This window comes from Pteropus medius, unplaced genomic scaffold (genome assembly GCF_902729225.1).
Source record: "Pteropus medius unplaced genomic scaffold, Ma_sr-lr_union100, whole genome shotgun sequence".
Classification (NCBI taxonomy): Eukaryota; Metazoa; Chordata; class Mammalia; order Chiroptera; family Pteropodidae; genus Pteropus; species Pteropus medius.
Genome location: NW_024350935.1, coordinates 3,801 through 16,529, shown reverse-complemented (window position 1 = coordinate 16,529; position 12,729 = coordinate 3,801). Strand labels below are relative to the sequence as shown.

Below are 12,729 nucleotides of genomic sequence, written 5' to 3'. Positions count from 1 at the left end.
ATCCCGCTCTGAAAGGGACAGAGAGGAACAGGGGAAGGAGTGACGGGCCCACAGCTGTCAAAACCCGGCACCTTCCCCAGGCTGTTCTCCCCTTTTCCTCAACCTGGTTCATCCTCACGTGATGCAGGTCCCCGTCCTGCTCTGTGCACGCCAAGAAATCTGAACGCTCATTCATTCTGCGCCACCTGCTCATCCCCTTTCTTTCTAAATGACTGTGTTTCTGCAGGAACAATCACATCTCTTCCCCGGGCTGATTCCGCGATGGCTGCGGTACCCGCTCGCCACGCCCGCCATCTTTTTACCGATCATTTTTCTGCACCTCCTTTCCTGCCCTCGACACAGGAAGCTCCACGCTTCTGGGCCCATGGACGGGCTGGGCAACTTTCTCGTCTCCAAGCTCTGATTAGCGCTCGATTGACGCTTCCATCTTGGACCATTCGCTCCTCTCACTTTTCCTCAAAGCCGCAGGAGGAGCCAACCACGCCTGCCCTTTGCTTAGAAATCTGCACAGCTAAATTCCCATTTTCACTGCTCGCAGCTCTACCTTCCACGTCACCTTAGAAACCAGGCCAGCCAAGCTCTCTGACACTTGGTGACAACATCACCTTTTCTCCAGATCCACTGACCTGTTCTCATTTCCACTGACACCGCACCAGAATAGTTCTCAATGACCACACTCCAACCACCGCTGTCCTTGTGACTGTGTGCGCATTCTCTCAGAGTGTGGGAGCTTCCTCCATGGCTCTCCCTGAGTTCCACACAATCACCTGTAAAACTCCTCTCAGCAAGCTCAGAATTTTCTACCAGGCATCTAAAAGTCTCCCACCTCCTACCCATCACCTAGTTCCACGTCCACTTACATCTTCTTGGGTGCTCGTTCCAGCAGCACCCACGTCTCAGAAACACAGTCTGTCTCATGTGCTCAAGCTGCCATCAAATGACCAATGACTGGGCGCTTAAATGACAGAAATTATTGTCTCGCATTGTGCAGACAGGAAGTCGAGGTCACTGTGCAGAGACATTGATTTCTAAAGACAAAGCTTCCCCATGGGAGACAGCTGACTTCGCACTGGAATCTCATGTGCTGGAGAAAATGAGCGATATTGCTCTTTCTATTCATTTTCTTATACAGACAAAGATTTACATTTAACCTTGCTTAGCCCGATTACTTCCTAAGAATCTTTCTCCCATACAGTACATCATGTGTTACGGCTTCAACAAATGAATGGTGTATGTACATTTCAGACATAGCAAGCTCCCAGGTTTCACTACCTGTGAGCAGGTTCACTGACCAGAAGGATGTTCATCACATTCCTGGTTATGTCGGCACAGGCACAGAATCCTGACAGCAGCGCTTACGAGACGTCCTCACGCAGAGACCAGTGCCTCTCAGACGTGATCTTGGACCTCATTTCCCAGCGCATCCTGGAAGCCAGGACTCCTGCGTCTCCTCCTGCCTGCTCTGCAGCTTCCCCTGGGACAGAGCACTCTTAGGGGTTGGCTCGTGTTTCAGGAATGACAGTTCCTTGTCCTGGTGTGAGGTGGCACGTGCTCCTTTTGAGTCCAGCCAGGGGGACTGGTGCCTTTTCAAAATGTGACCTCACCTAAAGTCCAACAGGTCTCTTGCTCATTGTGCTCTCCAGATTCAAGCTTCCTGGGAGACTTAACAATGTTCAGTGATTTCCTGTCCAGTGATGTCTGTCCAGGTGCCACTTACACATCGTGAGATTAGATCCCTACATCTAATAACAGGTCAAAGGTCAGCTCTGAGCATACATCTGGTGTATGCATCTAATTCACTGAATAATGGAAGTAGAGTGCGCATTGACCACATGGTGTGTATCTGCAGGGTTTCTCAGAAGTGTCCTTCATTAGAGGAACCTAAAGAACATAAATGATCCAGCAAGTCCCCAAGAGATTCTGGACTCAGAGGAGTGCCGTCTGTGTCATGCATGAACTAGATAAATGTACTGGACTTCCTGAGAATCATCATTGTCAATGTCATCATCATCATTGTGTTAATCAATCAATCAATATCAACCTGTTTATTGTATCATCGTGAACACAGATGAACTCTTCCAGAAATTACGCCCACACACACTTCTCCCACAAACCTGGGCACATGGAACCCCTCTTCTGGGGTACTGCAGAATCTTGTGATACCAGGCTTGACACCACCAGCATGTAGAACCCTTCCCTGGAGACTGTGGAGGGCGGGTCACGAAAAAGGTGGAGGGAAAAAGGAAGACAACAGACTGGAGGTGTAAGGTGCAGACTTCTGACTTTGTTCTCTGCATCTTATGTGACCAAGAAGGACCGGATCCCTACTTACTTAGAGGCCTTCTAAGTTGTAATTACATTAAATCAGATTTTATCATTGTCACACATACACACAAACACACACACACACACACACAAACACACACACACACAGGTTGCAGTGTATATGTTAATAAATTGGTAGAGAATGTATTTTCTGATAAAACATACAGGTTCACAAACAGATCAGGTCCTTTTTTCCTAAAGAGATTTCTTTTCCTATTTGTGTTTTTAAATATCTTTTTTAACTTAATTAAAAAATTTTATCTTCATCACTATTCTGTGTATTATATTCCCTATAGTTATCAAGCTTTTAATTTTTTAAAAACATTTTACTAAATTTATTGGGATGACATTGGTTAATAAGATTAAACAGGTGTCAGGCGTACCAGTCTATAGTGCATCATCTGAGTGTCACACGGTGTGCTCATCACCCAAGGTCTCGTCTCCTCTCACGACTGTGTCCTAGACATCCTTTACTCTTCTCTGTGACTCCAACATGCTTTCCCTCTGCTGACCACATGCTGTTGTCTGTGTCTATGGGTTTTTCTTTGTTTGCACGTTTGTTTGTTGCTTGCGTTTTTACCACCTACATGAGTAAAATTACATGGATCTTGTATTTTCTGTCTGATATTGAAATATTTTATATAATAAATCACATTTAAAACACCAGTAACTGATTTCTCTGAAGCATCTTGAATAGAGAAAAAGTCACATTCTGAAGGCGGTGATGAAGTGACGTCCTTACACATAGGCCTGAGCCCCTCAGATATGATTTTGGACAAAGGCTCCAGGGTACGCAAGAAAGTCAACGATGCCTCAGTCTCCCCCATCCACCTTTGCAAGTCCACCAGAAAAAAAAACAGGGTTCTCCTTGGCATGGTTGGTGTAATATGTACACTGTAAATGTGTGTGCAATTCCAACTGTACACACCATCCTGGCGTGGCTGTGGCTGACAGAACTCTACCACAGCAAGACGACTACCGTACAAGTGCAGTTATCAGTGGACAGAGAAAGTTAGAGGCACAGAGAGTGACACTCAGATGGGGCAGGTGCCTGCAATACACCTGTGACCCTGGTTCTCACACGTGCTCTCCGTTAGCACTAGAAGGCAGCAAATCCCACATGTGCTTATGCAGGACAGAGACTTGCACCTCACTGGGCACGTCCACTCTGTCCTGGAGGTGGCCCAGGGGAGCAGTGGGGTGCAGTGGGGAGCATGCAGGCCCAGACACATAATTTCACTTTTACACAAGGGAGCTCTCGACACCAGCAAGCTCTCTGTGGTCCTGTTTGGCCTTGTTCACCTGTGATGCGGGTAAATGATATCACATCACATGACTTACGTGCATGAGTAAAATGAAATGAGACAATGGTGCTAAGTGTTTAAGTAACACATGTCACAGCAAAAGTCATATTTCACCAAATGTTCTCATTGCCACCACATGTCTGAACACAGCCACGTCTGCTCTTGGTCTCTGCCCTCTCTATGGGTCCCCAACCCCAGAACTCCTTATACAGTCAGAGCACATGCAAATAAGGCCCCTCTGCTGATAAAAGCCAGCCCAGCCCCGAGCCTGCAGCTCTGGGACAGGAGCCCAGCCCCGCAATTCCCATGAGTCCCCATTCCGGGATCAGGTCTGAACACGCACACCGCACCATGGCGTTTGGCCTCAGCTGGGTTTTCCTCGTCGCTGTTTTACGAGGTGACTGATGGGGAACAAGGGACACTGAGTACGTGAGTAGAAATCAGTGAAAAACAGGGACGTGTGACAGTTTCCTGACCCCAACGTGTCTTTGTTCGCAGGTGTCCAGTGTGAGGTGCAGCTGGTGGAGTCTGGGGGAGACGTGGTGCGGCCCGGGTGGTCTCTGAGACTCTCCTGTGTGGCCTCTGGATTCACCTTCAGTAGCTACTGGATGATCTGGTTCCGCCAGGCTCCAGGGAAGGGGCCAGAGTGGGTTGGAGAAATTAATGCAGATAGTAGTACCACAAATTATGGCAGTTCTGTGAAGGGCAGATTCACCATCTCCAGAGACAACGCCAAGAACACGCTGTATCTGCAAATGAGCAGCCTGAAGGCTGAAGACACGGCCCTGTATTGCTGTGTGAGACACAATGAGGGGACTTCAGTGTGAGCCCTGTCACAAACTTCCCTGAGGGAGAGGAGAGGGGGCGCTAAGTTCCCAGGGGATCCGGACACCAGGTGGCACTCAGGAAACAAGGGATGCTCAGGACACCGGGGGTGCTATAAACCCACAAAGCACAGAGATCAACCCCAGCTGCAGACGCAGAGGGCGGTGGGAAGGGGCATTCTGTTGAAGGCAGGATTTTTCTCCACGTTCTGAGCTGTTCTCAAGGGCAGCTCTTGCTTTCTTGTGTCTCTAATTTCTTCTAAACTCACTGCAAACAGCAACAAGGAAGTAACATTGTCTACTGCACATGACAGGTCACCAGTGACTAAATGCCTTTCTCACCAAGTACACTCAGAAATTGTGAGCAAAAGTTATATCAAAAACATGAAGCAGGACTGAGTCAGGACTCACAAGCAGAACGGTGTTTAAAAAAACATTTTAATACAGGGGAAAAATGAGTCAAGTGTATTTCAGTAGCTAGAAGAGAATAGATTTTGAGTGTTACTGTCAGTACAAACATTTCAGAATATTGTTTTCTCACTTTATGTTCACTCGCATCATCTAAAGATATCACTTAGGTTAATATTACACAAAGAGAAGTCACTACAAAAAATAAATCTGTATGGAATTAAGCACCTAGGCTCACAATTGCATTTAGAAAGGATGGTAAATTCTGAAAAGTGATATCACTGTCCTTCAGATCCTATTCATTAACCTTAAAGGTGAGTCTTTCCTCCCAAAGTCTGTGATGGAAGGAAAGGAGTCTTGTTAGTGGGCCTGCACTACGCAGCGTGCGTGGCTCAGAGTGACCACGGAGCACCTGTCACTTCCACAGTCCTGAAACAGGACCTCTGGTGGCATGAGACCTCTGTGTAACCAGAATGAAAAGACACTTTCTAGTTCAGGATCAGGTAAGAGATGCCAGAGTCACTGTGCAGCCATTCGACTGATGGGAGACACAGAAACAGGAATAGGGCATTGCACAGAAGTGCACGCTGAGCCCTCGCTGTCACTTCATTCTTAATTTTTGACGTGGGTCCCCTCCAATGATTCTCACTGGGCCCCGGCATTGCACAGTCGGTCTGCTGTTGTGCCTTCAGACCCCATCACGATCTTTGCTGTAAATGCTCCCACATCCTGGAACGCTGCCCATAAGAGGGTAGCTGCGGGGGGTGTGACCAGAGTGGTGAGGGTTCAGGTGAGGGACCCCGCGTGTTTGGACTTCTCCCTGGTTCCTGGTTGGATAGAGGAAGGAGCACTTTGAGCTTCCCAAAGACATGGCCTTCTCTTTACTCTGAAGAGCATTTCTCTTCCCAGGCCTCATGGGGTGGCTCAGCACCACTAATCCAACTGAACAAAGATTGATCACTCTACCCTATAGGCCATCTGAGCTGTTTAGATCTACTTAGAGAAGCCAGCCTCTCTAGTGCACTCACATTGTGTCCCGGGTAAGTATGTGTTTCTCTCCTTTATCACATAGAAATAAATCGTGTAAATGGAAGAGGAATTCACACCCCGGATCCACTCGTCTATAGAAGCCCCATCCATCACTCAGTGATACAGCCCCCCACACGCACACCCAATATGAAAGCTTCCGCCTGAGCTGAAACACAGTGGGGAGATGAACCCAGAGTTAGGTAGGAAGCTTGTGCTCGCTCATGATGTGCTCAGGGTCTAATGAGGAGCTCCTGAGGGTACGACTGTGTGTCCCAGGCCTGTCCCCAGCATTCACAGTGGAGGATGAAGGATGCGGTGATTTTTTCCGTATGAAATGGGGGCAGAATAGGGCAAGGTGCTGCACTTGGTGTGAATGCAAAGGCTCCCTGCATTGAGTGTGTTTACGTATTTTATCACCTTCTGTACAATATGATGTTTAACAACTTGACAAATATTTCTGGATGGGGAGACTCTTCCCCTCATGATGGAACCAGTTCTTAGATACAGCATACAGCACAGGTCCGAGCCTGGCACACGTCATTCACATGCACACTATCCCCACAGGGCACCCGCCTATGTCTGCCCACACACCCCGGGACACGATACTCCTCTGCCTTCTCATCCCAGGCCCAGCTGCCAGGCAGATGGAGAACCACATCCAGCTCTGAGCCCACAGAAATGATTCACGTGAGTCAGGCATAAGCTCTTCACCAGTCCTGCTCATCCTTTACCCGGGAAACCCCAAGAAAACTTGGTTCTAAGGTCCCCTCTCCCTCCTGTACATGGCTCCTGACACCCTGGTGTCTTCCATGCAGCCCCTGGTGGCATCCAGGTCTCCAGTCTCCAGGATTCTGAGTGTGATAAACTCGGTTTTGCCCTGATTCCCTCCTGCAATAATAAAGGTTGCATGGCACCGGTCGAGGGAATGACACAGATCGATAGACCGGAATGTGTGTGACCTTGGATCAGCCAAGGATTTCTTAGATGTGACACAAACAGCTTAGACCTTAAGGAAAAAGTAGGCAAATAAAAATGCTTGGTACTTGAAATGTTATTTCAAAATTTAGTTAAATCTCCAAATAAATAGTATAATTAAAATATGTCAAAAAAAAAAGATTACATAGAATATGTAAAGACTTTATTATTTAACAAAAAAAAATAAGAAAAAGCACAATATGAAGGGTCCAGCATCAGGGGTCTTCCAGCCTGATTATGGAGAGAGGCAGCTACTTAGACAAAGACAACTCACATGTGCTTCAATGAAGGAGGGAATTGGAGAAGACTGTCTATTATTTTGGATGTAATTTATAACAAAGGTTAAAAAGTATGATTTACTTGAATTATGTTTATAAATAGTTGGGAACTGTGAGTATATTCAATCTGTTTGAAGTAAAAATATGTCTGACCATCATGCTAATCACTTTCATAATCATGAGAAACACTTATAAGTTTAAAAACGGTGACCTACTCAATAGTCCAGTGTTTATTTGTATATTATGAAAAGCAGGGTTTCCTTAGACCTGTTTCAATGTACCTTAGAGATCGGTTGCTCTGCCATCCCACACTCAGACACCGTATGTATTAAAGGGAAGAGATCCAGCTGGACCCCAGAGACGCCAGGGAGCTTGACCCAGTCCCTCCCCACTTATGAGGAGCAGGCTGCCCATATGCAAATTTCTCCTACCGCACCAGGGTAAAAACTGTCTGGGCTGTGGACGCTCACAGCTCTCTCCTCACACAGGGCTCAGGTCACTGGGGAAGCAGCTCTGTGGTCGAGGTGAAGATGAGACTGTGGGGTCTTCTCGTGTACTTGGTGACAGCCCCCCAAGGTGAGTGTCTCAGATGTCAGACAGGGGTCTGTGGGATGGTTGTGACAGCACGTGACTGACAGGACTGATGCTCCTTGTCCCCAGGTGTCCTGTCCCAGGTGCAGCTGCAGGAGACGGGCCCAGGACTGGTGAAGCCCTCGCAGACCCTCTCGCTCACCTGCATCGATTCTGGGTTCACTTTAACCAGCATTGATGTGCACTGGACCCGCCAGGCTCCAGGAAAGGGGCTGGAGTGGGTCGGTGCTATATGGAGTGGTGGAGGCACAAGCTAAACCCAGCTCTTAAGTCCCGACTCAGCATCACCAGGGACACCTCCAAGAGCCAGGTTTTCTTCAAACTGAACTCCGTGACCAGCGAGGACACGGCCGTGTATTACTGTGCGAGAGACACAGTGAGGAGACCTCAGTGTGAGCCCAGACACAAACTTCCCTGAGGGAGGCAGACAGGGGAGCTGCAGGGGCTGATCAGGTCTCCAGGGGGCGCTCAGGTCACACAAAGCACAGAACATACAGACCAGCCCAGCAGCAGGGGCAGAGGGAGGTGGGAAGGGAGGTCCTGTCGGGAGCAGCAATTTCCTCTCAAAGTTCTCAACCGCCCACGGGGACAACCCTGCATCTCTTTCGCAAAGCTGAAGAGGAAGAAATACTCCCAAATTCATGTAAGGAGGCTGGTATTAGCATGACCCAGATAAAGTAAGGACACTAACGACCAAAATACAAATAAAGTAAGAACATTAATGACCAATATTCCACGTGAACATAGATAAACAAGTCCTCTAGAAATATCAGCATGCTGAATTCAACAGCAAATTAACAGGATCACATATGATCGTTCAACAGAGAGAAATCAATTATGTGATACACCACATTAACAAAATGAAGGAGAAAACTTCCATAATCTTAACAATCGATGCAAAGAAGGCTTTGAAAAAGGTTAACCAAGTTTTCATGACAAAGAACTCACAATAATTAAGAAACAGAATAAATTGCCTCCACATTATAATGGCCACGTGTGAAAGGCTCACACCTAACATCATATGACATTACAGGAAAACCGAAGTTTTCCTGTAATGTCAGGAGCAAGGCAAAGATGCTCACTCACCATGTGTACTCATCATGGTATGGGAAGGCCTGCCTTGAGAGATTAGGCAATAAAAAGAAATAAAATCTGAAAGAGAGTAAAATTATCTATTCACAATGACATCATCTTAGATGTAGAAATCGATAAAGACTATACACAAAACTGTTAGAACTAAACAAATTCAACAAGTCCGAGGATGGAAAATCAACATACAACAAGTTGTTCCTACTCACTAATGATGACATATCTGAAAAACAAAGGATCAAAACTGTCCCACTAACAATTACCCCAAAATAATAAAATGTGTAGCAGGTGAAAGACTGGTACATGAAATATTTTGGGATAGTAATTATTCCCAAACCACATTATTTTTTATCGTCCCACAGGGCTCGATGTTCTCTGTTCTCCATCATTCTTTTCACCTTGAAAAGCAGGCTGTGAAAACCCTACTAACATATTCACGTCGACTGTGTCTCGTGAAAGCTATGTCTAGTCTACATCCGAGCCTGCGGACAACTTTCTTCGGTTCTGCTTCTCCGTCGTCATTTTCTCCATTTCCATGCCAGGCTTTCTTTCAGTCGCCTTCGCTCTACTGCAGGCGTCTTCACGATCCCGTGGTATGTCTAGCTTTTCTCTAACCTCCTAACATGGCGATCAGAGTTATTTTAAAATCAGTGTTCGACAAGGCAATGCCTGAGTCACGCACAAATGTCACTCTGAAATATGTTTGTTAGGGGTCTGGTCTGGGTCTTGGTTATTCCCCCTAATCTCCAAGCATCCAGACCTGCTCGAAAAGGCAGTAGCTGCTGGTGTACTATTGTCTGATGTTGTCTCGTATGTCGTTATTGCACGGTCACAACGAATGACTTAACTGCAGGGGGAGGATCTCCCTCTACCTCCAACTGGCTCATCCCCGTGCGCGTCCCTGTGGATCTGGGGTGTTCCAGGCCATGGACACCACTGGTGAGGTTGGTTCGTGCTTCAGCTCTAGAGGACTCAACGTCCCAGCGGTTCCATGTTTGTGTCCCCTCGTTGGCATGGGGGAGGCACCATCCATTATCCCGCAGAAAATCTCTCTGCCCCTGGCCTCCCAGCTGACTCCCACCTCATGTGGATGTGATGGCAGGGGGTGAGGTGGTGGGGGTGGGAGACGGTGATTCTCTGACCTTTGCCTGTGCATTGTTTTTAGGCAGGGATGTGCCCGGGTCTGGGCCGTGTCCTTCCAGGTGTTCCTGTCTGTCCACCAGAACCAGTGTCAGCTCTGCACCTGTAGCTGTCCCACCCCATGGCAGGTAGTTCTTCTGCAGGCTCTGCCGCCCCTCGGGCCATCATATTCCACCAGTGTCCACGCCTGCCAGTTTCCCTGCCCTCCGCTGCGTATTCTCATGTTTGTTCGGTAGTGAGGGCAGTGGGGGCAGCACGGGCACATGCAGGCAAGAGACATGAGTTCGCCACACCACAGTGTCACCTCAGGAAACTGGGATCTGCTGCGGATTCTCTCCAGTTACAGAGAGACCTGCAAGAGGATAAGGGCTCCCACTCTGCATCATGGGAGATTGGCACTCTGCTCTTCAGGACAGTGGTGGATTGAAACGATTAACTGTTTCTAGTTAAACTTTTGTTCTTTCTAGGGCTGTGCTCTTCAAAGACCTATCACATAGACAGGATGTTTGGTTCCTTATTCTTCTGGGGCACCTGAGTATCCAGGCCTTGGGGTGCGCTTTGTGTGACGTCACATACCTGATAGGTGAAGAATATTGATAGATTTGCACTTAGTGGAGCTTGCTCGTCACTGTGGCTGTGTGTCATAGGATAAGAACATTTTCTCAGGTCTCTGCATCTACATGCTGAGCATTGGCTTTCCTTATAGAGCCCAGGGAGCTGAGACACTCCAACAACCCTCAGCAGGTGCATGAATTCACAAGGCGCGGACGCACTCATCGGAAGGAGACTCAGCACTGATCCGTGCGAGGCCGCATCACACCACACGCTGAATTTCCAATTATGATGCTGAGGATGTAACATGGACATCATGTATGTGCGTGCGATTCCAGCTGTACACACCATCCTGGCGTGGCTGTGGCTGACAGAGCTGTACCACAGCAAGACGACTACCGTACAAGTGCCGTTATCAGTGGACAAAGAAAGTTAGAGGCACAGAGAGTGACTCTCAGATGGGACAGATGCCTGCAATACACCTGTGACCCTGGTTCTCGCACGTGCTCTCCATTAACACTAGAAGGCGGCAGATCCCACACGCGCTCATGCAGGAAGGAGAACTGCACCTCACTGGGCGCGGCCCCTCTGTCCTGGAGGTGGCCCAGGGGAGCAGTGGGGTGCAGTGGGGAGCATACAGGGCCAGACAAACGAGTTCACTCATACACGTGTAAGCTCTCGACACCACCAAGCTCTTTGTGGTCCTGTTTGGCCTTGTTCACCAGTGATGCAGGTAAATAATATCTCATCATATGACTTACGTGCATGAGTAAAATGAAATAAGATGATGGTGCTAAGTGTTTGAGTTACACATGTCACAGTAAAAGTCATATTTTGCCAAATGAGCTCATTGCCACCACGTGCCCAAATACACCCACAACTGCTCTTGGTCTCTGCCCTCTCTATGGGTCCCCAAACCAGAGCTCCTTATACAGTCGGAGCACATGCAAATAGGGCCCCTCTGCCAATAAAAGCCAGACCAGCCCTGAGCCTGCAGCTCTGGGACAGGAGCCCAGCCCCACGATTCCCAGGAGTCCCGATTCCAGGATCAGGTCTGAACACGCACGCCGCACCATGGCGTTTGGGCTCAGCTGGGTTTTCCTCATCGCTGTTTTACGAGGTGACTGATGGGGAACAAGGGACACTGAGTACGTGAGTGGGTCTGAGTGAGGAACAAGGATGTGTGACATTTTCCTGACCCCGACGTGTCTGTGTTCACAGGTGTCCAGTGTGAGGTGCAGCTGGTGGAGTCTGGGGGAGACGTGGTGCGGCCCGGGGGGTCTCTGCGACTCTCTTGTGCAGCCTCTGGGTTCACCTTCAGTAGCTCCTGGATGAGCTGGGTCCGCCAGGCTCCAGGGAAGGGGCTGGAGTGGGTTGGAGAAATTAATGCAGATAGTAGAACGACAAATTATGGCAGTTCTGTGAAGGGCCGATTCACCATCTCCAGAGACAACGCCAAGAACACGCTGTATCTCCAAATGAGCAGCCTGAAGGCTGAGGACACGGCCGTGTATTACTGTGCGAAAGACACAGTGAGGGGCCTTCAGTGTGAGCCCAGTCACAAACCTCCCTGAGTTAGACTGGAGGGGAGATCAGGTCACTAGGGGTTGCACAGGTTACACACAGCACAGCACACACAGACCAGACCAGCAGCAGGTGCACAGGGAGCTGGGGAAGGGGCTTCCTGTTGGGAGCAGCGATTTCCTCTCAAATCTCTCAGCTGCCTCCCAGGAGAATTACTGCTTCTTCTACGTGGCTCTGATTTTCCACATTCTCACACACACAGGAAATGAAGAAGTAACATGTCTGTAGATGGCGGATCAGCAGTGCCTGGGGACTCTTCCAACAGCAGCTTTCAATGTGTCCTTTCTGATTTCTTGACAGAGACATCACCTGAGGGTTTTGTTTCCCTGAGTTTGGGACCTGTTTCCACACAGAGAGACACAGCACAGTCCAGGCTCCTGTGTGCTGAGCTCAGGTTCTCTGCCCCCCACAGGTACATGCTGTCCCCACATGGGCCCATCACTCAGAAAGGATTCCCCGTGGGGGGTGGACCACAGGGCACCCATCATTCCACAGTCCTGAAGCAGGATCTCTGGTGGCATGAGCCCAGTTTATAAACAGAGTGAAAAGACAGTTTATTGTTCAGAATCAGGATGGAGATGCCGGAGTCGTTGTCCAGCCATTGAGTGAGGAGACACAGAAATCGGAATC

The 12,729-nt window shown here is 48.5% G+C and overlaps 1 pseudogene and 2 gene segments (V, D, J or C); all 3 read left to right on the top strand.

Moving 5' to 3' along the window:
• The first annotated feature begins 3,917 nt into the window (after positions 1–3,917).
• Positions 3,918–4,456, top strand: LOC120585999 (immunoglobulin heavy variable 3-74-like). The segment is given in 2 exon segments: positions 3,918–4,026; positions 4,128–4,456. Coding segments are annotated over 2 exon segments (420 nt in total).
• A 3,059-nt stretch (positions 4,457–7,515) lies between these two features.
• LOC120585998 (Ig heavy chain V region MC101-like) lies at positions 7,516–8,152 on the top strand (annotated as a pseudogene).
• A 3,358-nt stretch (positions 8,153–11,510) lies between these two features.
• LOC120586000 (immunoglobulin heavy variable 3-74-like) lies at positions 11,511–12,215 on the top strand. The segment is given in 2 exon segments: positions 11,511–11,635; positions 11,737–12,215. Coding segments are annotated over 2 exon segments (399 nt in total).
• The last annotated feature ends 514 nt before the right edge of the window (positions 12,216–12,729 follow it).